General features: G+C 41.8%; 1 protein-coding gene across 1 annotated transcript in view; it reads left to right on the top strand.

Moving 5' to 3' along the window:
* CCDC168 (coiled-coil domain containing 168) overlaps positions 1-26,452 on the top strand; it is a 36,339-nt gene extending 9,887 nt beyond the window's left edge. Inside the window, exons 4-5 of the mRNA XM_070471431.1 lie at positions 875-22,329; positions 23,813-26,452. Of these exons, the coding sequence (XP_070327532.1) occupies positions 875-22,329; positions 23,813-26,364 (24,007 nt within the window). The 3' untranslated portion in view covers positions 26,365-26,452. The remainder of the gene's footprint in view (positions 1-874; positions 22,330-23,812) is intronic.
* Positions 26,453-26,950: the final 498 nt, after the last annotated feature.

Here is a 26,950-nt window from a genome sequence, read left to right on the forward strand (position 1 = left end):
ATGGACTATAGCCCACCAGGTTCCTCTGTTCATGGAATTCTCCCAGCAAGAATACTGGAGTGGGTTGCCATTTCCTTCTCCAGGGGTTCTTCCTGACCCAGGGATCAACCTGAGTCTCCTGTATTTGCAAGCAGATTCTTTACCTCTGAGCCACCTGGGAAGCCCTCCATGATCATTGTTGTTGTTATTCAGTCACCAATTTGTGTTCAACTCTTTGTGACCCCATGGACTGCAGCACACCAGGCCTCCCTGTCCCTTACCATCTCCCAGAGTTTGCCCAAGTTCATGTCCATTGAGTCGGTGAGGCCATTCAACTATCTTCATCCTCTGTCACCCTCTTCTAATTATTTTAACCAAAATTATGTTGAGAAGCATTACCATAAAATGTAGGCTTTTCTCTTGATCAAAAACAAACAGCTGTTAAACAATTAAGACTTATACAAAGCAATAGTTTATGGCATTGGACATTGTTCTGTTGTACCTCTTAAATTTCCGTAAGGATGTTTTCATTCTTGTCAAAACTGTCATACAGAGAACAGAAACTGATATTCCTCGTAAAAGGATATGATCTTAATCTGCAACTTTGTCAAAATAGACAGTCAAAAGTAGACTTCTGGACAGATTTTTGTGGAAAAAAATTCCTCATTCTCCTAGATATGAAAATAGCTTACTTCACTTTGTCAGTGGATTGATTTATTGAATGAATGCAACTAGGTAACGAATTATTTTGTAATGTGGATAATGACTTCCCAACTCATCACTACATTTAACTATGTTTTCATATACTATATTGGATTTCCTTAAATTTCAAAGAGAGCTCTTGTATGAAATAGGTCCTCAGTGACAACTGACTGACTGTTTTCTTGTATTTCAGAGTTGACTTTTCAGAGAGAACAACTGCTTCATCAATTACATCTGAAAGAAATGAAGAGTACTTTGAAGACAGCATTCCACCACCAGATGAACCACCACGGGCAAGTACCAGTGAAAGTAGATTTCGAGTAAGTCACTTTAGTGAAAGTCATATGACATCTTCAAATGGGACTAGCTCATCATCTTTGTCACTATTTCATTCGGAAGTACAGGAAATTTTGCTAAGTTGTAGTGGGTGTCCTAAAAATGAACATGAAACAATACAGTTTTCATCAAAGAAATTATTTTCCATAATGAAAAGTAACAAAAATAAAAATAGGACGTTTTCTTCTGACTTTAACTTTTCAAGAACTTCAAGAATCATTATAGAAAGTGGAGATATAGATGTGGCACCATGCCCTCCTGCCCATCTGTTTCTTACTAGAGACCAAGTCAGACTTCTGGAAGAAAATGTGAGAAATCAAAGCCCTTCAAAATCCAAAGCCACGTTAGAGAATAAAATTACCTCTCTATACTCAATCTCTCTAGAGCCCTTGATTCAGAATCAACATTCTGCTACAATGGACATTTCTCCCCAAGCACAAGCTTCTTTTTCCAGACAAAAGGCTCCTCAGACTCAAGGATTTTCCAAAGCCCAATTTACTGGTGAAACCCACCAATTTTTTAACAATCAGGCATCAGTCAACAGGCAGCCTGAGAGTGAGGCCAGATACTTTGCTCTGCCTCAAGATCTGGTGAGGGAACCACTTTCCAGCAGCACCCAAGACTCCTTCCAGACCTTAGACATGGATAGGAGCCAACATCTGGTCCAAGTTCCACAGTCTGTTGAGACTCAAGATTCAGTCAAGGGCCTAGGGCCCGACACAAAACACTCAGACGAGGCCCAGGATTCTGTCTGGTCTGAAGATTCAAACAAGATTAAATATTCCATCCCAGGGCAAGACACTATTTTAAAGGATGCCAGACACCTAGTTTTACCTCCAAGCCCAAGTTCAGTTGCTAAAGTGATGCCACAACTAGAGCATGTTAAGACTGAGGGCCAGAAACAAATTGCTTCCTCAACATTAAACCAGTCTCCTGCATATGGCTCACTGCCTCTCATGACCAGGCAGAAAAACAGAAGAAAAAGGTCACGCAGTAAAAGTGAACTTAGCCTTAAAGATCCGCCTCAGAAGTCAAAGAAAACACCGGCTTCACAGGTATTTCAGACCACAGCCTGTCACACTGCAGAGTGCAGGCAGTTAAGATATGAGCATAAAACTAAGAAGAAAGAGTTACATCAAAGAAAAGGTGTATCAGGTATAGCGTTGCATTTTACATATGCTTTCAAGCTTGTCCCTCCTTATATTAGGAAGTATTCTAGGAAAAGACAAGCGAAATTCACTCCAGGTTTAACAGAATGTAAAGATTTTCTGTCAAAACCAGATCAGTCACTATGTGCAGAGAAAGTTAATTATGTAGGGTCTGTTGAGGAAAAAGGAACCACGGGGAGTACTGAAAATGAAGAGCAGCATGGCAGAAACAATAAAGAGCTGGAAAACATTTCACAAGAAGTTCCATCTCAGCTAGAACAGTCTTTCATGGTCAATACTTATCCACACAAAGTACCTTGTCCTCCATTAATAGAAACAAACTGGACGAATAAAGAGTCTCTTGAAGATCCAAAGGAAATGGATATGGCAGAGTCGTGTGCCCCAAATAGCAAAACAACATCTGACCTGCCTGTTGCCAGGCAAGAGACACCTTTAGAAGAAGCCATATCAGAACCTTTGCAGAAATGTGTTTCCTCTCCCCAGGTGAAGTCAGACAGAAACATGAAAACATGGGAGGACCTACAAGGTACAGAGGATTCAAATCCTGACCTTTCAAGCAGAGAGGAGTTACCAACGAGTGTATCAGAAATGCAAAGGTGCATCTCACAGGGGAACACAGACAGGAAAGATCTTGAAATTGTTCTGGAGTCTTCCGACGTCAACTTGTTTGTTTCCCTAGAAGCCAAAAAGCATAAAAGCAGTGGACAACCAGCAGGTGTAGAAATTCAGGAGAGGCCAGAAGATGTGACTGAGAGGGAAAAGAAAGCATTAAGAGTTCACGTGATGGAAGAAGATGACATAAGTGAAAGTGAGGAACTCGAACGCAGCGCTAGCAGCAACATTAACAATATGCAAGATGAAAGAGCATCTGCTATGTTTCACAAAGCCACTCATACTGCCCTTTCTTTACCACCTCGTTTGAAAATGCAGAGTGGATTAAAAACCAAGATGGATACCTCAGAAATAAAGTTTAGTTTTTCAGCAGTAAAGCCAGGTGAATTACCAGATGACAGGGAAATGTATTTTTCCTTTGAGAAGAACTGTCTAGTTAAAAAACCACAAGACGACAGAGAGGAAGAACAACAGGCTCCACAAGAAGCAGCTTCGCAACTAACGCCAGGTTTCAGGTTCAGCCTACGACTACAGCAGAAGCCCACGTATGTCAAACTGGAACTAGGACAGAGTAGTTCAAAAGGTCGAACCACTCAAAATAAAGAGCTCAACGTACACCCACAAACCGTCTCTACAGAGACAACTGTGGGGACTAGCCGATGCCCCACGATGGATCCATTTCAAGGTGAGGTGAAGCAAAGCACAGACAGACCTACAGGCAGGGAAACTGCAGACCCAGTGCATCCTCTCACCATGTTCAAGAGCTTGCCAGTTTTAACTGAATCAACAGAATGTGGTGTCCCCTTGGGTGGAAGCCCTGAGAAGTCCCTGGATGCTCAGATTGCAGAAGAAAAGCAGGACTTAGAAGGGGTTTTACCTGAAGTTGCCCTGGGGCCTTTCCATAGGCATATGCCTCCTTTATCAAATTTGAAAAGGAAGAAAATCAGAAAAAAAATAATGGGAACCACAAGTGTACTCGGTTTAAAATGTGTAATTATGAAAGTAAAGAAGCCACCAAAATGTCACAGAAGAAGATTAAGAAGCAATTTCAAAGTCATGATTAAACACATACTGCAAGACAAAACCATGGCAGGTATGCTTCTGAATGTTATTGGCCCTCGTCTGTCTATCTTGCCCCATGTTAGAATGCACAGCAGATTAAATGTAGGGAATCACAGTCACACCAAGCTAAAACAAGAGACATCAGAAGCTGAAAGAGAGGACGACTATTCAGCTATCACTAATAAAGGAAGCGACTCTGGAAACACACTAGAAGCAGCTCGGTTGCAGGGGGACGTAAGCGGGGACCAGGAAGCTTCATCAGAAGCAGTCCTTGAGGACTGCTGGAACTGCAGATTGAATGAAGATCCAGAGAAAGAGCTTAAATCCATGAAAGAAATGCAACAACTAATGACATTTGCAGAAATCATGGCAGAGTCTATTCTCATGGCCACAACAGGTTCTGTTCATATTGAGAATATGGAGAAAAGCCTGACAGCCCCCACAGATTTAAGATGCACTGCAGATGATTCTGAGATGTCTCCTCCCACATCAGAAAAATCACTGATTAGAGACCCTTTAAATCACACAAGAGAAAGTGATGTCCCAGATGATGGAAGTGATACCAGGGAAACAGGTTACTGTTTTGCAGCAATGAAGGCGGAACGACCCAAAGATTTACCAGCAGTTTTCCCAAAGACTTTTAATTGCCACATGCCTATCTTGTCTCACTCTAAAGTGAAGAAAACTAGAGTAAGATCTTCACGCATAGAATGTAGAGTGAACTCCAAGTCCGTACCTGTGAAGACTTTGAAGCCATCCATTTCACAAATGTGTAATATCACAGGTCATCAAAGAAAGAAACTGGAATCTGAACTTAAGGCCAAGTTTGAAAAGATCAGCCAAGCTAATGGACTGGAATATGAATATCTAAACACCCTTTACTCTCCTGTGCATAGCAGGTTACAAGGAGAGACAAAGAGCTTCTGCCATGTTCAGGCAAAGCTCCGGGGTCTAGCCATTGAAGAGAGACCACTGTATGTTGATCTTTTTGATGAGAGTAATGCACTCTGTGATAGAGAAGAAAAAGTACAAGATACAGAGGAAAAGGAACAAAAGACTTTGCAAATAACGGCTCCACAACATACCCAGTACCCCTGGATCAATGGATGTCGAGGAAAGGAGACTCACCTTGCCAAACCAGATGCAGGCCTGCACCGTTTAACACAGGAGCAAGATACACAGCACCAAACATGCTTTAAACAAGCTGCTCTGCAGACTGATGTCCAGATGGGTCCTCAAGAAGCTGAGGAACTCCTGAAGACCAACAAACCAGAAGATGACCTAACAGCTCCTGCGGGTCTGGAGATTCTACCTCCCGAGGCAGGGAACTTATCACCTGTGAAACTTTTGAACATTCCAACAGAGTGTGGCGTAGCCTCTGGTGGAAACCTTACAAGGGAACTAGGTTCTTATTCTGTGGATAAAAATTCAGAGGTACCAGAAAGTTTGCAAGTGACCTTCTTGCAATCTTCGGATTCCGTTGACACCTTCGTTTCTAAAGCTCAAAGAAAGAAAAACACACTAAAATTAGCAAGAAAGCAAATAACAGTTAGTCGTAGATACAGAGCTATGAGAGAACAAATCCCATCCATTCTGCGTATGCTCCCTGGCAGGCAGGGAGAGGCATTGCAATGCAATTTTAAAATGAAGAATTTACAGAAAAATAAAAACACAGGAGATGTGTGTTCACCTGTCATTCTCTCCAGGGTGCCTGTTTTGCCAAACACCAAAATGAGCATCAGATTAAATGTGGAGACAGACACACAAAGGATAACAAGACTTGATCATACACAAATGCAAGAGAAATCACCCAATGAAAGAAAAGTATGTTGCCCAGCTTCTATCAATATGAGTAGTTTATCTAACAGTGTGAAAGACAGGAAGGAGGGGTCAAGGGAACAAGATTTACCAATTCCAGAGAGTGGCCAAGGCTTCATATTCAGTACACATCAGGAGCAGGATCATGACCTTATCAAATCAGATGAAGGGCTGAAACGAACAGGAAGTATAAATATCCAGGTACAACCACAAACACATTTTGCAGAGAGTATTTTGAGCTCTGCTTCATGCCCAACACCAGATCCATTTCAACTGAAAAAGCTAGAGAGCGATGCTAGGTTTTTTCCTCCAATGTCAGGAGAAGCAAAGTTTGATGAAAAAATATTTTCTGCAAGAGAAGGTGGTGTCCCATCTGAGGCAAACCATCAAAAGGAACAAGCTGGTGGTACTGAAAAGGAAGAGAAAATGACTTTAGCTTTCTGCATGGCTGCTTTATCTCTGTCTAAAGGCAAGAGAAACTTCAAACAACATTCAGACATGAAAATCTTGATGAATCCCAAATGTAGAATTTTAAAAGCCAAAAAACCACCCATTTCATACATGCTCAATATCAAGGGTGGTGCTAGACGAAATCGTAGGAAAAAATTGGGATATAACTTGACCACCAAAATGGGACACGTGGGTCAGGGTACAAAAATTGCAGACAGCAGGGACTCCCTCCTGAACATCATCCCTGCCATTAATAGGTATAGTGACCGAGAAGGGGAAGAAGACATGTTAGGAGAAAAAAGACTCAGTTCTGAACAAGTAAAGCAAAATATATCCCCACACAAAGGGAATGTGACTCCAGATGACCCCAAAGAAGGTGATCTTCAAGATGAAGAAAGTGAACAGAAGATGTTATTAAAAGTAATTCCACAGTACAGCCAACATTTCATACTCTGTTCAGACCAGACGAAGGAGCTTGAGCTTCACAAACCAGGAAACAAAGGATGTGGGAAAACTCTATTTGTTACCAAACAGGACATCCCCCAGCACACACAGCCTGCAGATCCAGTGCAGGCGACACAGCCAAAGAGAAGCCAGCAGACACAAAATGGCACAGTGTGGTCAGCGAGTTCAAACTTTCCTCTCCTAAAGTCGAAGGAATCACTAACCAGTCAAGTTGTAATTGATACAAGGAAATATGGCATCCCAAGTGATGAGAGCCACATGGGAGAACTGGATGAACATGGTAAAGAAGAAAAGTCAGAGTTTAAAAAAGATCTACAAGCACCTGTCCCCGAGTCTTCAGCTACCGCCACACCTGATCCCCCTGAACCTAGACAGGGGAGAAAGACATTTACATGTAGAGCCTTAAAAAGTAAAATGAGTCCCAAGTGTGTTGTTATGAAGGCAAGAAAGGCAACAATGTCGCAGATATTTAACATCCCTGGGAATGGCTGTCTGAAAACTGTCCCTTCAAAAACCCTGCGATCACAGATAGTTGAGTTTTTGATTGAGATAAAAGACACCAGGGCGCCAGGAGATGTGACTGCAGAAAGAAAGGAAGGAGGAGCACGAGAGTTGCCGGCAACAATGCTGGAGTTCTGGGATGCAGCCACACTTGCTTTACCTGTCTCGAAAAGAGAGAGAAACCACTCAGAGCTTAGAGACAAGAGAAATAAAATGAGTCCCAAATGTATCACTTTGAAGGCAAAGAAGGCACCGATTTCCAAGACATTTAATGTCACAAAACGTGGTGGGCCAAGCCGTGGTAGGCAACTTGAAGGCAAATTCACAACCGTGAGGAAACAAGGTCAGTCATTGGCAGCAACCAGGCTGAATGCCACTTCCTCTTCCGTGTCGGTTTCACTGGACAGAAAGGTGCATAACAGAAAGAAAGCAGAGATGGACGTGCCGGGGAAGACGAGGTTCCATCCTGAGCTACAACAGCAAGGACACTGGCCAGATGGTGGGAAAGCCTGGTGTGCCTATCCTAGGGCCAAGAGGGAAAACGTCAGGAAGGAACTCCAAGGCCACAGTGGAGAAGCAGCGCCTCGGAATTTCCAGCACCTCACTTTCCGTGCTCATCATATGAAGGAGCCTCACTTTGTGAAATCAGATCTCAAACAGAAGTATTCAGCAAGGGGGAAAATCCCAGAATCACTAACCATAGCGGAGGAGCTGCAACAACACACGTTTTTCACACAAAGTGTCTTGCGTTCTGTGTCTTCCTCTATTTTGAATTCACTTCCATCTGAGACGGCACCAAAAAGGACAAAAACACAGAGGTCAAGGATTTTGTCTCCAGTGACAGAGAAATTACTCGGTGAATCTTTAGCTGTTAAAGTACCAAGTGACGTCCTGTCTGAAACAGACCCAACAAAGGAACCTGCTAGTTCTAGTCCAGAGGGAAAGAAAGAATTACAAGTGGATTTACAAGGGAGAACACTACAGTCTCTCTGTATCTCCAGGCCGGATTCATCTGAAATTAAAGGGTTGAGAAATGTAGCATTGATCCCTACGTCTCAAACTGGGGAAGCCCAGATGGCATCAGTTTTGAAGACAACTAATACCACTAGTCCCAGTGCCCCCAGCCATGGAAAGGAACTGGTCTACACCTTTGATAACGTGGCCAAAGAGTTATCTCAGAGTATGTCAAATGTATTTACAAATGCTTCTTTTTCACCTACACCTATTTCACCTGCCACCAAAACACATAAAAAACTGGAAGCCAAGAAAGACCCAGTCAAAGTCAGTAATATACAGCTAAAACCAGAGGACAGGAAAAGACTGTGTAAAAGATGGAGTGCCTTGGGCACCACATCTGAGTCAAGATGGCAAAATGAAAGAGAGGGCAAGGAATTTGTATTCAAAACAGGTCTACAATTCCTGAGTAGGACAGAAAGTAGAAAAGATGAAAATATGCTTCTTACAGAGCAAGACATGCAGCAACAAACACTAGTTTCAGAAAATATATTGGAGTCTACCTGTTCTCCTCTGATAATTCCACTTCAGACTGAAAAGGTGAGGAAGAACATCCCACCATATAGAAACATACTGCATAGAAAAAGTGAAAAGATTTTATGTATAAAAAGAGGGACAGTGATGTTCGATGGTCTTTTAACTGATGAGGCAGGGTGTAGGACTCCATCTGCTGGGAATCCCACAAGGAGGCTGGATGCTTCCAGTCCAGCTTCCCTACAACCTGAAGAAGAGAAAGATATAAAAACTCAAAAAGTAACAAAATACACAGCTGATCAAAATATCCCACTTCCCAAGTCAGGGATCTCAGCGCTTGGAGATTCATGTAATGAAAGCTCTAGAAGGAAAGTGGGTGGTTCTATTGTCAAGAAACATAAGGACCTGCAAAAAGATTTACTAACAATATCCACAACATCTGTTTTGTCTGAATCTAGATGGCAGAAAAAAGAACTAAAATTTCCAGAAAGGAAAGATCTTATGGGTCCCAGATGTGTAATGAAGGCAAAGAGGCCTCTTTTTTCACAGGTGCTTAATATCACTGAGCATGGTCATCAGTACTGTAAAAAGAAACAGGAATGTCATTTAAAGTCTGTGATAAAAGACAGGCAACAACATGAAAGTATAGCTGATACATTTTCATCTCTCACACCTGTTTCAACAGATAATAAGATAGATATTGAAATTGATAGTACACCCACAACAGGGACAGATCAACCAAGAGTACAAACACACAGCCACACCTGCCCAGAGCTAGAGAAATCACCGAGTGTTGGGGAAGCGTGGGAGGCCAATCGGATTGATACACAAAGCAGATCCAGCAACACAGGGAGCGAGAGTGTGCCACATGAGAGGGAAGAGGAAAATGTCCCAGAAATATCAGCAGAATCAGTTCCACACAAGAGCCAGCACCTCTGTTTCACTTCTCATCATGTGAAAAATCTTGGCCCTTGCAAATCAAAACCTAAACTGGATAGTTTGGAAGGCAGAAGTACTTGGAATCTGTCCTGTGCAGCACAAAACATGAGGCAAGAAGAACGCGTTAGAAAAACTGTTTTAAAGCCTGTCTCTAAAAGCGTGATGACTTTAATTCAGGCCCAGACACTGAAGAAGGTTCTTCATACTCAAGAGGAAATCCAACACATGGCAGATCTAAAGACCCCATTTCCAGAAGCTAGGAAATCAGAGGCTGGTTCCTTACACTGTGATGGTGTCTGGGATGGAAATCATAGGAGGAAAGGAGATAGTCCTATTTTTAAGAAAAAGGCAAGGAGTCAGAGTGACTTAGGAACAGTCTTAAAGCCCTTAGATTTCTCCAGCCTTGATTCATCTGAACCCGAGAGCCAGAGTCATGCAGTAGAGGCTGTAGGCAAGAAAAGTACAATGAGTCCCAAGCAGGTAACTCTGGAGGCAGGGAAGCTACCAGTTTTGCAGGGACTTAATAGCATGAGGTGTCTTACTGGAAGCCACAGAGAGAAAAACCACAAACTTAAGACCAAGGCAAAAGAGAAGCAACAGAATGAAGGTGCGAGAGAGACATTATTCCAGGCCAGTGAGGGAGCTAAGAGTCCACCACCCACATTAGTGACTGACAAACTGCCATTCGATACAGCAGCGAGGGACAGTCTGGATAACCACGGAGCACTTCACAAAAATCTAGATGATTTTGTTACAGAGAAAAAGGCAGAGCTGGATAAAAACTTAGCCACAGTTCTCCTGGGGCCTTTCAACTTACTCATGCCTGTTTTATCTGACTCTGAAAGCCAGACAAACACAGTGCAAGAGAAAATCACACTGAAACACAAATGTTCCGTGATGAAAAAAAAGGAGCCACTCATTTCACAGCTATTTAAAATCAGTAGGCAATGTGCCACAAAACAGAGGATGAAACTTAGATCCAACATAGAAACCAAAATGAAAGAGATGCATTCAGGTAGAAATGCAACTGATACGTACACAAACGCCACTTACTTCGAAGTGGATACCCCCGACATTAGAAGGCAAAGCGAATTCCAAACAGAGGCAGAGAGAATGTCAGGGTTTAGTTCTGTAGAGCCAGCACACATGCAGTTGCCAGTTAAAGACAGAGTGGCTTCACAGTCCCTCAGTGCTGCAGGCCGTGCTGCTCTAAGCATGAACAAAGAACAGGAGGTAGACACACACACAGACAAAGCTGTGTTAAACACAGACCTGAAACCTACAGATGCTTCTCCATCTGTTCCACCACATATAAAGATGGAGCAGTCACCTAGCACCTCAGGTAACTGTGAAGACTCTTCTGAAAAGAGAAACGCCCTAAAGAAAGCAAAAGTTATGGAGGAAAAGGAGTGTGAACAACAGGTCTTGTTTGGAACACCTTCACAATATACCCAGTCATTTGAGTTTCTACAAAAGAAACAGCAAGAACCATGTGTCTCAGGAAACACCCAGAACTCTGCTTATGCTTACACACCTCCATACCCCCAAATCCTAAACCATCAAGCTAATGCAAAAGTAGCAGGTGCAGAAAACACGGTGCATACTGAACAGGTAAAATCGAAGGCAAAGAAACCATTTGTTTCCCTGATGTATAACACAGCAGGGTATGGAACTCGAAGCCACAAAAAGGAGACAAGGTGTAACACCAAGAAGCAGAAGCCGGGGTTCCAGCAAGATAAAACTGAGGTAGAATTCTCTCTGAAAACTATCTGTGACTCTGGGTCTATTCCACCTCAAATTCAAGAGTTAATGGAAGCAGAAAGGGAGAAAGGCAAGCCACCGAGGCCGAAGAAATCGCTGAACACAAGACAAATAGCATTTTCACAGTCCCTTGCTAAAAGTGCCAAATCCAGAAATGAGAAAACCCTGAGACAAGGTATCAGAGAACAAGAAGAAAATTGCCAGATCTCTTCCCCAGACATCTTCCCACAGTGTAGATATCGATTCATGATGAGACAGCAACTGAAGAAGAGCCCTACCCATGTCAAATACACAGTAAATTTGAAAAGAGAAGTACATCCCGATCAACCTTCACCAAAGAGAGAAAGCTGCTCCACTATGTTTGGCATCTCAAGAGTTAGATTACACACAAAACACCAACACCTCACCGCCCTGGGAGTAAGGGAGGGAGACAGAGACGAGGCCCAACCTCCAATGTCAGCTCCACAGAGGACGGAAGTAGCTGAGAAAACAGATGTTTCTTTAGGTTCAAAAAGACAGAATATGTGTCTTCCAGAATCAGATGCTTCTCAAGAGAAGACTTGCAAGGAACAGGATCTGCTGAAAGAAGGAAGTAACTCAAGGACACTGGTGGAGCCTACTTTGTACTCCATTACAGAAACCCCTCATTTGGAAAATACCATTCCAAGTCATCTGGGAAGAGATGGCTTAAGAGAAACTGATACCTTCCAAGGTTCAAAAGGACAGACGTTTCTCTGTGCAAACGCAGAAGTCTGGCAATATACACCTGCAGTGGAGATCAGAGGTGTGAAACCATATCCCATTCCGGAACGTCTCCTGGATTCAGCATCTTGCCCCAGTAGGGAACTTATTCATGTGAGAGAGGCAGGAAATGCAACAGGGAAAGAAAGTGTTAGCTTCCCTGTTGTTTCAGGCATCAATCTATGGGAAACCGAGATGCCAAAGTTAACAAACCTTCTATTAACATCAAATGAACAGAAAATAAACTGTTCGGAGAAAGGAAGGACAGAGCAGCAGAGCAGTTCCAACCAGAGGAAGGGAAATCTTCTGGAATTCATTTCCTCTTGCATACTGCATCAACTCCATATTGAAAGGCGAAAGAAAGAAGTCTCAGCCAAAGGAATGAGTTCAGCAGTTTTGAGTCCAGTGGTCCAGAAAGCATCAAACGCAGTAGATATTCCAGTGGATCAACCTCCATGCTCAGGAAGAAAAGAACATCAACAGGAAAGTACATGCAAGGCTCTCCCAACATCTCTTTCTCATTCTATGATGGATATATTTCAGATTAAATTGCCAGGGGTAATGAAAGCAGCAAAGGAAGTAGATAGTCCAAGACACCACAATTCAAATACAGAAGGAATTGGCTTGCCTGTTGCAGAATCAGAAGAGCAGCCAGAATGTGTACAACGTATTTGGCCAAATCTTGCTTCTGATCCTTCAAGAGATATATTATTTCAAAGTAAGATGCTGTGTGAAAAGACAGCATTGGAAGAAGTAGTTAGCACTGTGGAGTATACTCCAAGTACAGAAGGACTTGGTTCACATATTGCAGGAAAAGGAGACCAGCAAGAGAAAGGGATGTCTGAGACCCTTCAAAAGTCCACATCTCACTCCCAAACAGGTCTCCACCAAACTAATATCTCAGTGCAAGAGGTAAAGTTTGATGACACAAGTAAGATGCATTCCAAATATTCAACTCCACAGGCTAAGGAAGCATTAAAAGGAATGGATGTTATTGTTGGATATACACAGAAAAGTGAAAAAGGACAAAACTCACCCAGCGTGGAACAAAAGCAGCAGCACCTACTGATTCCCTCTGAGAATTTTCCCTCCCTGAGAATTCCCTCTGAGCTTACATCTTACCCTCAAAACAATCCCTGGCTCCTGCCACATTTAATGCCTCAGACGAAGGAAGCATTATCAGAAGTAGGTAATGTGTTGATTGGGACAAAAGGATTAGACTTGATTTCTAAAGAACAACCAAACACTCAACGTGAGTGTGGCCTGGAATGGACTGTATCCTCAGCTCCTCCAACGCAAATGACAAGACAAAATACAAGGCCACCTTTAGAATCATCCAGTGAAACTGCAAAATATCAGAATGTCTCATTGCTGAAAGGAAAGAAATTATCAGATGGGGAGCAGGTAATTGATTCAATAACAAATGTTAGCTCCCTTAAGCTAAGTGTTAGAAAGAAGGTGCACTTAGGTAAAGCATGTCGAAAAAAAGTACAAAAAGAGCTGTGTCTTCCTGGATTTTTTTCACATTCTCTTTCTATCCATATGCCTCCTTTGCCTGAAAATAAAACACAGAAGAATGACCTAAAACAAGGAGTTGAGAAAGACATAGTACATACCCAAAGAACTTTGGAGAAATTGATATTTTCAAACATATTTAATACCACTGACTATGGTGGCCCAGGCAACAGACCAGAACTGCAGAAGAAGATAAAAGAGGAAGTGGTAAATTGGAAACACAGAAAGGTTAAACCTGATTTGGTTGTAACAGATGTATATGAGTCCATCCCTTCTCTCAAACTGAATATAAAGACAGCTGATGAGATTATCTCAAATAATGTAAAACGAATTAAACAACTTATATCACAGAGAAAGACTACAATAAAAGGAGCCAATGTGAAAGGAACAATGGATCCCAACATTACCTTGAAGGCAAAGAAACCATCACGATCACACATGCTCGGTGAAAAGGAATTGTCAGGGCAGTTGAACACTGTAGAAGAAGAGAGCGAGGGGCAGATAGGCAAAGGTGCATCAGGTGTGAAACTGACAAACCTGTTTGCTTCTGTACCAGCTCTGTCACCTCTTGATTTGAATTCAGGAATGAAAGGAGGAAGAGATATGTCAAGAATACCACAGAACTGCCTTCCACCACTAAAGCTCCAGGCAATATCAAATATCAGGAAAGCATCATTTGCAGAGTCAATTAATAGAGAGAGTTTAAGCAACATAATAGGATCAAAACATTTCTCACAGAAAAAGAGGGAAGATGAAGACAATACAGTGTATGTGAAAGATAAAAGAGGCTGCAAAAGGGCCACTTTTAAAAGAAAGAAAAAACTTTTTAAACACACACCGCATGGAAATGAACTGCAGTGGAACAATAAAGAGCAAGAGAAAATGATGCAGGAAGATGAAAGTGATGGAAATGTAGTTCTGAATAAGCCCCATGCCTCCATTCCATCTTCTTCTCACCTGGAGCAGGGTCCTATAGTAAAAGAAGCGGCATCACAAACAGTATCATGGTTCTGCCCTCCATCACTGACCCTCCAAGAACTGTCAGATGCAGTGATAACATGTAAGGAGCCAGCTGATGATAATTTAAGCAATATAGCAAGATCAAAACATATGTCACAGGAAAACAAAAACAAAGTGGACCTGGCTTTGAAAGAGATAAGGCATCCCCAAAGAATGCCTCTGGAGGTGAACCAGTCTCCAGTTGCCCAGGAATTGCAGTTGAACACCAAAGAAAAAGAGGAAAAGATAAAGCAAGATAAAGGTAAACAGGTTGGGATTCAGAGACAGTCTTGTGTTTCCATCTCTTCTCCACCTTACTCTGAAGTGGACACGAGAAAGGAAGGAGAAGCAGTCATGCTAAGAAAAACAAAATCCTGTTTTCTACAACCCAAGCTCCAGGAGTCATCAGATATGGGAAACATAGCATATGAAAAGTCTGTTTCTGGTGATATCTCAAACAGTGTAAAAAAAGCTGAAGAACATGCAATACAGGAAGAAGAGGAAGGAATTAACATGGAAAAAGTCCTCCTTTTGAAGAAAAACAATTCACTACTTTCACAGGAAGTCCAGTTGGATGTGGAAGAGCAAAAGAAAAAGATACAAAGAATTCAAGGTGAACCAAGTGTGATTTTGATCTGTACTTCCAGACCTGCTACTTCTTTTAACTCGAATACAAGAATGATAGAAGCAGATGACAGAGCTAAAGTAACAAGATATTCTTGTTCAGGACTACCCCACCGGATATCAGATGTAGTGAAAAAAGCAAATCGAGAGTCAACTGAGAGAGGTATCATAAGCGATGTACAAGCAGCAAATGAATTTATACCCCAGAAAGGAGAGGATCAAGGAGAAACAGCCAATATGAATTATGTGAAGTACTCCAAAGAGACAAGTTCCAAAGCAAAGGAGTTCCCACTTCCACACGTTTCCAGTAACCCTGGGAGCCACAGCCCCCAGACTAGAGATGAACCAGCAAACGGAAGAGAAAACCTGGGACATGCACAGGAAAAAAAGTGTGAACTAGATCAAGTTCTGACAGGACTTTGTCTGCCTCGGTTTACATTAAACAAAGGCGAGAAAGAGAAGCAAGGAGCTCTCACATCCTGTCTTCCGCCGTTATGGCGCAGGAAGTCATTAGATGCACAGGAGTTAAAATATACAGTGTCACCTCTGAGTGAGATCTCAAGCGATTCAAAAAGAACAAAATACATGACGCAGGAAGAAAAGGATAAAGCAAATGTTTTTGTGAGAGACCCAATGCACCCCGAGTCCTTAGCTTTGAAGGTAAGGCGATCCCCGCTTTTCCATATGCTCAGCGCAAAGAAACTGCAGGTGAGCATTAAGGAGCAAGAGAGAAGGGAGCAGACAGGGAGAAGGGACACAGTTGTGATTCTGAGCAAAATCTGCCCTTTTGTCACTTCTTCAATGCATCCTGACACAATAAAAGAAGACAGAGGTGGTCCAGGAGTCCTAAGGCATTCTGTGCCACATCTCAAGATCCAAGCCTCATGGCCTTCAGTACAGAGAGCACCTCCAAAGTCAACGGATAGAAAGAAAGAAAAACAATATCCGCCACCAAAAGAAAGGGACAGAGCACACACAATAGTTGTGAGCGGCTCCGTGCATGCCAGTGGCTCAGATTTCAAGGCAAAGACATCATGCCCTCCTCATGTGTTTGGTACTGCTGAGCACGATGCTCTGAGTAGGAGAAAGGAAGCACAGCCAAGCACGGAGGAGCGCACAGAACAGGGGCAGGGGAGAGCTGGGGACCCTGGTGTGACTCCAACAAAAACCCCTCCTGCCTTGCCTTCTGCATCAGACCACAGACTGGCTGCAGGAATCAAAGAAGACAGACACCTGCCTGCAGTCACGGGATTCTCTCCACCATTTCTGCTCCTTGAGTCATCAGGTGCAGGGAAAATCAGATGTGCAGATTTCAGTCAAGGTGTTAGCTCGTGTAATATAACAGTAAGAGCTAACGGACGTGTGTCATATAAAGAGACAGAGATCAGAGTAAAAAGAAAAGACGAGAAAGATAGAACACATCCCCAGATCACAGCTGTGGAAGCCCACACATCCCCACTTACACATTTACTCAGTAGAAACAGACTGCCTTTGAATGTCAAAGAGCAAGGGAAGGAAGTGCAGGATGGCAGTGGAATGGTTCTGAGGGAAACTCGTGCCTCCTTACCTTCTCCATCTTACCTGAGACAGGACGCTAGCAGGAATGAAAAGAAAGATACAGAAAGAATAACGCAATCCTGTTTTCCACCGCTGAAGATTTATGATCCACTCAATCTAAACACAAAAGCGGATGTTAAGTCATTTGATGGTCATTTGTTAAAAAACAAAGCTAGACTCAAAACAGATAATGAAGACAGAGTACTTCCAACAGCTGTGCATCAGAAAGCAAAGGAATTACCACTTTCACATAGATGTGATGCCAAAGAATCACAGTGCAAAATTAAAAAGCAAAAGAAAATGGTACAGAGAGAGGACAGTGAACTAGTTACAAGATTGAAAAACATCTGTACTTCTTTACTGACTCTACCATATCTTAAATTTGATAAACCAGAAGGAGAGAGGTACATGATAAGAATCACAAAATTGCCTCCCCCACAAGCAGAGTCCAAGGAATCGTCACAATATGCTGACACCAATGAGGGGGAACTTTCAAAAGATGTAAACATATTAAAAGAACACATGCTGCAGAAAGAAGAGGAGAGAAAGGAAAATGTGGATATGAATAGTAGAGTGGACCCCCATAACATGGATTTGAAAGCAAAGGAATCACCTATTGTACTTACACACAATCTAACTGACCTATCTATAAGAGAAGAGGGCATGTCAATGCTACCAAGATCCTCTTTTCCCCCAGTAAACTTCCAGAAATCATCAAGTTCTGAGGAAGTGATACATGTAGAGTCAAGGGCGAGAGATACTGCCATCAGTCCCTCCAGAGAAAAATACTTGCCCCGGAACAAGAAAGAGGACAGAGTAGAAAGAAGAAACTTTGTATCTCCCAAACATCAAGGAAAGGAGATGCAGGAAAGTAAAGATGAACCAGGTATGGTTCTGACCAAATCTTCCACTTCATCACCATCTCTCCCTGCCCTCAAGTTGGGTAAAGAAGTACAAGTTGATGATGAAACGCTAGCAAGTACAAGGCCTGTCTTGTGGAGAATAGCATATGGCGGGGAATTATATACAGACACAACTAGTGGTGATACCACGGAAGATGCTCAAAACCTGACCAAATCTTCTACTTCATCACCATTTCTCCCTGCCCTCAAGTTGGATAAAGAAGTACAAGTCAATGATAAAATGCTAGCATGTAGAAAATCTGCTCTGGGGAGAATGTCATATGCAGGAGTAGTAGTACCTACAAAGACAATTAGTGGTAATACCACAAAAGATATTCAAAACCTGACCAAATCTTCTGCTTTTTCCCCATCTCTTCCTGCCCTCAAATTGGATAAAGAAGTACAAGTTAATGATGAAATGCTAGCACATAGGAGGTCTGTCTTGGGGAGAATTTCAAATGCAGGGAAAATAGTACATACGGAAACAATTAGTGGTAATACCATGGAAGATGTTCAAAACCTGACCAAAACTTCTACCTCATCACCACCTCTCCCCACCCTCAAATTGGATAAAGAAGTACAAGTTGATGATGAAATGCTAGCACATACAAGGTCTGTCTTGAGGAGAATTTCATATGCAAGGGAAATAGTACACAGAGATTCAATTAGTAGTGACATCACAAAAGACAGTCAAAACGTCACCAAATTTTCTGCTTCATCACCATATCGCTCTGCCCCCAAACTGGATAAAGATGTTCAAGTCAATGATGAAATGCTAGTACTTAGAAGGTCTGTTTTGGGGAGAATGACATATGCAGGGGAAACAGTACACAGAGATTCAATTAGTGGTGATACCATGAAAGATGGTCAAAATCTGACCAAAATTTCGACTTCATCACCACTTCTCCCCACCCTCAAATTGGATAAAGAAGTACAAGTTGATGATGAAATGCTAGCACAGAGAAGGTCTGTCTTGGGAAGACTATCATATGCAGGGGAATCAGGACATACAGATTCAATTAGTGGTGATACCACAAAACATGATCAAAACTTGACCAAATTTTCTGCTTCATCACCGTCTCTTCCTGCCCACAAATTCGATAAAGAAGTTCAAGTTGATGACAAAATGCTAGCATGTAGAAGGTCTGTCTTGGGAAGACTATCATATGCAGGGGAAATAGTACATACAGATTTGATTAGTGGTGATATCACAAAAAATGATCAAAACTTGACCAAATTTTCTGCTTCATCACCATCTCTTTCTGCCTTCAAATTGGATAAAGAAGTTCAAGTCAATGATGAAATGCTAACACATAGAAGGTCTGTCTTGGGAAGAATGCCGTATGTAGGTGAAATAGCACATACAGAGACAATGAGTGGTAATACCATGAAAGATGTTCAAAACCTGACCAAATTTTCTGCTTCATCACCATCTCTTCCTGCCCTCAAATTGGATAAAGAAGTACAAGTTGACAATGAAATGCTAGCATACAGAAGGTCTGCCTTGGGGAGAATTTCATATGCAGGGGAAGTAGTACATAGGGGTTCAATTCATGGTGATACCACAAAAGATGGTCAAAACCTGACCAGATTTTCTGCTTCATCACCGTATCCCTCTGCCCTCAAGCTGGATAAAGAAGAACAAGTCAATGATGAAATGCTCACACTTAGACGGCCTGTTTTGGGGAGAATAGCATATGCAGAGGAAACAGCACATGCATATTCAATTAGTGATGATATCACAAAAGATGGTCAATACCTGACCAAATTTTCTATTTCATCACCATCTATCCCTGCCCTCAAGTTGGATAAAGAAGTACAAGTTGATGATGAAATGCTAGCACACAGAAGGTCTGTTTTGGGGAGAATATCAAAGGCAGAGCAAATGATACATACATATTCAATTAGTGGTGATTCCAGGAAAGGTGTTCAAAATGAGGAACAACCTATTCCTGAGAAAGAAGAGAGGGACAGAGAAAAATCAGTAGATAGGAGAGGTGTGACACACACCAAATATATAATTTTGAAGTCCAAGAAATCACCTTCTTCATATACGCTCCACAGATCAGAATTGTATCTGAACCTCGGAGGGACAGGGCAAAAGAAACAGGAAACTCAAGGTAAACCACCTGGTGAGGTCGGAAGAAATATTTATCTTGCCACACTTCCAACTAAGCCGAAACTGGATAAAGGTACACAAGTAGATGAAGGAAAGCTTGGAATTAAAAAACCCTCTCTACTTCCACGAATGAGTTCAGCATTATCAGATGCAACGAAGAGAACGGATACAAAGGGAATTAGTGATGATGTAATAAAAAGAAAACAATGTATGTCAGAGAAAGAAAAAAAGCTTGACGTGACAAACGTAGATATGAGGCTATGGACCCATCACAAAAAATCAGCGATTTCACCAATTCTGGATGTCCTTAGTACAAAGAAATTTGTGTTGAATGTTATTAAAGAGCCAGGGGGAAAAGTACACAAAGATAAAGATGAACCAAGTATGGTCCTGACAAGGACTTTTCTTTCTATCCCTTCTGCACCTCTTTATTTAGATTTAGGGAGCAAAACAGACAAAGACACACCAGGAATCACAGGATCCTCTCATCCACAGCAAAATCTCCAGGAAACATCAGATACCCAGAAAACAGCAATCACAGAATCAGCTGCTGGTGAGAGGGAAATTGTTAAAAACGCAGAACGCTCGGCGCCAGAAGAAACCATGCAACAGTGGACGGCAAACTTTGTGCTCAGTGTACAGCAAAGGAAGGGACCTCTACAAGTCAAATCTGAAGGAGGTGTGAGTCAGTTACTTTCAGATTCGCAGCAGGAGGACTTTCACGTCACAGGGCATGGTACTGTAAAAGGTGGGAAAAGGCTAGAAAGTTTCTTTGCAGGGTCAGAGGCTCAGCAGAAAAACTACAAACCAGAAACTTTGGCTACAATTCTTTCCTTCCCCATGATGGATCTCACTAAAATTGAAAGTCTGAAGAAAGAAACAGAAATAATGAATGACCTAAGCCATAAAATAAGTCCTCACGTTCTAGTTTCACTGCCAAGGAAACTATCCAAGGAAATATATGCCACACTTGGCTCCCCTGTCAGTTCAGAAGGATTTTCTGCTTCAAAGCAAGATGTCCACCACCAAGAAGGAGCTTTAGCACAAGCATCTCCAGCATCTACAGATCTATGTAAACTTGATACGCCAGAAGAAGATAGACAAAACAATAGAAAAACAAGTGAAATGTCCCCTCCCAAAGTGTTAGCACCACAGATAAAGGAGCCCCTTGAGGAAATGAATATCACAGAGTCAGATGCACTCCAAAATGCAGATCAAGAAATTGTCATGAAAAAGCAAGTGGTGCTGCAGGCTGGGAGTGGACAAAAGACCAGAGTGGATTCTAGTCTTTCTCTGAAAATTCCACTTCAACATGTAAAGCAAAGGACATCATTGGAAATAGATGTGCACAAGCAAACTGCAGTGTGCCCTGGAACACAAATGCTGCCAGGAATACAAATGGGTATGACAGAGTTTGATGCCCAAAGAGGGAAAAAGGAGCAGACATTGCTTGTTCCAGATAAAGAGGCACACAATCTAGAATCGCTTCAGAAGTCTGTTTCCTCCTGGACTTTTCCACTTCAATCTGGAGATGTGGGGAGGAAAAATGAGACTGACACTGGCTCCACTGGAAATCTGAAGCAAAAAAAGTTAGAAATGAAAGAAGGGATATTAAAAATAGATACAAACATAGCTGTCCATCTAGAAGAAGACAAAATAGAAATGTACAAACACACCATTGTTAATCTGAAGGAGGAGACCATAAAAATGGACACAAGCAATACAGTAAACCTGAACACCGCATCTCTAAGGGCAGAGGAACCTCAGACTGAGACTCAGGTAATCACTCCTATGGCAAACAGGTGCCCAACTGAGCAAAGCCATAAAAAGGAAAGAGAAGTGTCCACTGCAAAACATAACATTCAACTACAAAAAATGCCTGAGAAGCATGCTCTGGATTCATTTTATGCCTATATTCCTCTTTCTCCCAAATTAGGAGGCCAGAAAGGCAGATTAACAATAGCAGACTTGAAAAGAGAATTGAGCCCCAAATATTTAAATATGAAAATCCAAAAGCATCCAGTTCTACAGATTCTAGACAACATGGGACGAGGTACTCCAAGCAATCGAATGAAATTAGAGTATAACTTTAACAAGTCAAAGAAAATAGCTTTGAGAAGAGGAGATGCCTCAGAAATATTTATCAGAAGTCTTTCTATTTCCACAGTGAGTCCATCTCAGACTAAAGAACCAGTAAAATCTCGGACAAACCTAGAAAGTGTAAAGAGAACCCGTATTTCAGAATTTCAGAAGAACTCACCAAATACTAGTGAAACTATGAAGAGGAACAGTTCAAGCATTGTAAAAGAAGGGAACCAGAATTTTACAAACACAGTTCCACAGGATTCCCAGCCCTTCGTGGTGGACAAACAGCAAATGCACAAACTTCCTAACATCAAATCAGAAGCAAACCTCAGCAGTGAAATAAATAAAAATTTAGCTCCACAAACAAACGAAAGGGTTGTTCCAGAACAAGATAACTCAGGGATCATAAAAGAAGCTGACGTGCTTATGACCAAACAAGAAAAGGCACCAAAACCCATTGAAACACCTACAGGGTGTTTAATCATGTCTGAAGATCCAAAGGAAAATGTGGAAAGGATTGTAAAAGAACCTGTCTTGCTAGTGGTTGAACAAGAAAAGGCAGCAAAACCCACCGAAACACCCACAGGGTCTCTAATCACGTCTAAGGAGCCAAAGGAAAATGTGGAAAGGATTGTTAAAGAACCTGACTTGCTCAAGGTTGGAGAAGAAAAGGCACCAAAACCCATTAAAACACCTACAGAGTGTCTAGTCATGTCTGAAGATTCAAAGGAAAATGTTGAATCGATCGTAAAAGAACCTGACTTGCTTATGGTTGAACAAGAAAAGGCACCAAAACCCACTGAAATGGGTACAGGGTGTCTAATCATGTCTGAGGATCCAAAGGAAAATGTGGAAAAGATTGTAAAAGAACCTGACATGCTTTTGATCCAGCAAGAAAAGGCACCAAAACCCATTAAAAAACCTACAGAGTTTCTAGTCATGTCTCAAGATACAGAGGAAAATGTGGAGTGGATTGTAGAAGAACCTGACTTCCTTAAGGTTGAACAAGAAAAGGCAGGCACCAAAACCCATTAAAAAACCTACAGAGTTTCTAGTCATGTCTCAAGATACAGAGGAAAATGTGGAGTGGATTGTAGAAGAACCTGACTTCCTTAAGGTTGAACAAGAAAAGGCACCAAAAACCACTGAAACACCTACAGAGTGTCTAATCATGTCTAAAGATCCAAAGGAAAATGTGGAAAGGGTTGTAAAAGAACCTGACTTCCTTAAGGTTGGACAAGAAAAGTCACCAAAACTCATTAAAACACCCACAGAGTGTGTAATCATGTCTGAAGATCCAAAGGAAAATGTGGAAAAGATTGCAAAAGAACCTGACATGCTTATGATCCAGCAAGAAAAGGCACCAAAACCCATTAAAAAACCTACAGAGTTTCTAGTCATGTCTCAAGATACAGAGGAAAATGTGGAATGGATCATAAAAGAACCTGAGTTGCTTATGGTTGAACAAGAAAAGGCACCAAAAACCACTGAAACACCTACAGAGTGTCTAATCATGTCTAAAGATCCAAAGGAAAATGTGGAAAGGGTTGTAAAAGAACATGACTTCCTTAAGGTTGGACAAGAAAAGTCACCAAAACTCATTAAAACACCCACAGAGTGTGTAATCATGTCTGAAGATCCAAAGGAAAATGTGGAAAAGATTGCAAAAGAACCTGACATGCTTATGATCCAGCAAGAAAAGGCACCAAAACCCTCTGAAACTCCTGCAGGGTGTCTAATCATGTCTAAAGGTCCAAAGGAAAATGTGGAAAAGATCATAAAAGAACCTGACTTGATTATGATGGAGCAAGGAAAGGCACCAAAACCCACTGAAACACCTACAGGGTGTCTAATCATGTCTACAAATCCAAAGGAAAATGTGGATACTCACATGAAATGTACCCTAAATATGAACAGTTCTCCTCCAAGGGTAGAAGAACCACAAGATGAGACTCAACTATTTGATACCATGGGGTGTGCCTCGCCACTCAGTCAGAGGGATCAGAGTGAACCTGTACAGGACACAGCCATACAAAAGGTCCAGCGACAAGAAACTTCTCTAGGAACTGTGCCTATTCAACCCCAAGTTAAAGGTAGTGAAAGAAATACAGTGGGATATAGTCCAAGTGCAGGAATTATGATTCCTCTTTGTGAAGCAATTAAAAATGTTCTTGAATCCCAGATAAAAAACATGATCCAAAACAAGTTTTTTCCTAAAAACCTTGAAAAAGTAAAAGACAATAAACCTGATGATTGGAACTCACAGCTTTTCACAAGGGGTCTAAGTACACTATCCATGACAATACATCCTGAATTGCAGCCAAAACCTATTTTAGAAAATTTTACTTGCAAAGAAAAAATCAAGCTCACGAATCACTTAGAGTCAAAAGCACCTGAAATAAGACTGAATTTGATACCAGAGGTGGTAAAACGATCCTTCCAAAGGTTCAGCTTTTATCAAAAATTGGCTATTTCAAAACATAACAGTTGGAAGCTCTATCCAAGACATAAACAAATGTTCTTTTTGCCTCTGGAAGGGATTGATACTGTAGAATTTAACCTAAAACACAAATACAAAAAAGACTCACCTCCTGTCAGTTGTATGAAGTCACTGATTATTAATGTTTCAAGAGGCAGTGAAGAGGCAGTGAACATTACAAAGTTAAAGAGGATGAAAGAGCTAGAAAGTGGAGTACCTTCACTGACTTCTGCTAGAGAGAAAACATTGCCTCATATTTTCCAGAACTGCTCAGTAGGAGAAAAAAACAAACTCCTCATACACTTTTCTAAGAAAACACTGGAGATTCAAATGAAAGCCTTCCCCAGAATTGTAAGGGAATCTTACACAATGGCCAATGCTCAAGATAGAAGGAAACCTTTATCTAAATGTATTCATTCTGTGGTCAAAGTACCAAAACGAAAAAACAGAGTTTTGTTACTTTTTGAGGAAAACTCTCTTCATCAAATAGATCTTGATTTACAATACAAATACTTTCGTTTTCTCCTGGGTTCTCCAGTTGCATGGATGTTCCCCAAGCCAACTGCATTTCCCAAACATACTCTTAAATTACAGACAGCTGCAATATGTGAAAAAGGAGACAACAGTGGGGAAAGTGGCAGTCATCCCATTGATACACAACCATTAGAACATATCGCTTTCAAAAAACAAAGTTTCCATGAAGACGCATCATTAGTCAAAAATTCCTTGGCACCTACCCAGGTGTGTGCCCTTGACCTTGATCAACACAGCATGGTGCAGAAAGATACCGTTGCTCTTTCTAAGTTAAAATCTCACGTGACTCCAGAAAAAGATAAACAATGTCATGTATGGTTTCAAGAAACAAATACATATGAATCTGTTGATTTAAAGATTCAGAAAAAGGCTCAGGATGTAGGTGGTTCCCATTCAATTCAGAATTTTGAAGATTTTACTGACAGTCAGACAGATATCGAGAATTCAGATAACTTGGAGGAATGCTCAGCTCATGATGTACATGAGAGTGAAGACTGTATCTTTTTAGATGCCACCCCTTATTTAAGTCAGGAAGCAGAGAGTATTCTATTTGAATTACAGAAAGGCATACCTGTGGAAAATCTCTACAAGAAAGTCAAAATGGGTTTGAAACCACTTTACAGTGAAGATGTGGGTTCCCATCATATTAGAGGTCATCGACAACATTCCTCAATTGTGACACCCCATTCTTATGAACCCCATAAAAGCAGGACACACGGGTCATCCTCCAGTATTACACCACCACCTTACGAATCCCACAGAAGCAGGAAACGTGGATGGTCTTCCAGAATGACACCATCATCTCATGAATCCCACAGAAGCAGGAAACATGGATGGTCCTCCAAAATGACACCATCATCTCATGAATCTCACAGAAGCAGGAAACATGGATGGTCCTCCAAAATGCAGCCTCCTGACCCGTGGTGTCACAGCTCCTTAAATACCGTTGGGCTTCCATCTGTATCATCTTCCATTTCTTTCAATGGGGAGATGCTTTCACAGACTACAGTGAGCGGGAAAAATTATTCTTTAGTTCCCTTAACAGAATCCAATATTAAATTACATCTTGCAAAAAGCCAAGGCAAACCTCACAGGCATTCAGAAAGCAGAGAAAGAAGGAAGGCCAAATTGGACTTCTTTAGAAAGAACAACATGCCTTGGGAATGTGATGACAGTTATACAAAGAGTAAACAGAAACACACAGGAAGGAAGAATGTGAGGGATTATGAATCAGAAAGACTGGATTATTTCCCAAGTAAATACAAATCATCAGCAAAACCTCATCAAGAGGATATCAGCTTCCATTCTGAAAAAAAACAAAACCAGCCATTTTTTTATGCCTGTATACCAGCAGACTCGCTGGAGATTATACCCCAAACCATTCGCTGGACTGTTCCCCCCAAAACTGTAAGGAAGAGAAACTTCAGAGTTCCCCTGGTGGCCAAGATTTCAACGTCTTACAGTATATGGAACTCATCCAAAAAGTTGTTGGGATCGCTGTTAGAGTCCTTTAGCTTACTTCATTAAAAATGATATTGCCACTTCCAGATTCATCTCGAGAGGACAGCTGGTTGCTAAGATGATATTCTTTGCAAAATAAAATCGTATCAGGTCAGATGGCTTCCTTGTGAAGTGTTTTCTAAACTGACACCCTACAGTAGATTGTACTACAAATCTACTGTTCTGGGAGGGCACGTTGGGACAGCGAATGACTTTGGGTTTGGTCCAGCCATGCAAGAGAGCTCTCTTTAGTTTGTGCCTCCTTATAATCCCCCAGAGGAGAAGCCCCCAGGTGCCAAAGCGCCCTTCCCACCCCAGCCCACCCCAGTGACTGCAGGGTGAGTTGGAGGAACTGCAGCCCGTAAGTGAGAACCTGAAAGGCAGGAGGACGTAGATACTCAAGGGAGACAGTTTCAGGGAGCAGCGAGGGCTGAGCAATGTCACGTGCCACAGGATCCTTTTCTGAGGACCCAGTTTCCTCTGATGACTTTGTCGTCATCCCCCGTGGCGAGCAGACGCAGCATCTCCATGACCTGCTCACCACCTGCCGCAGCTGGGGCAGCAACAGGCTTGAGGACCTCAGACCCCGCCCCCAGGGTCTTAGAGGAGGCCC

The sequence above is a fragment of the Odocoileus virginianus genome, chromosome 8 (genome assembly GCF_023699985.2).
Source record: "Odocoileus virginianus isolate 20LAN1187 ecotype Illinois chromosome 8, Ovbor_1.2, whole genome shotgun sequence".
NCBI lineage: Eukaryota > Metazoa > Chordata > Mammalia > Artiodactyla > Cervidae > Odocoileus > Odocoileus virginianus.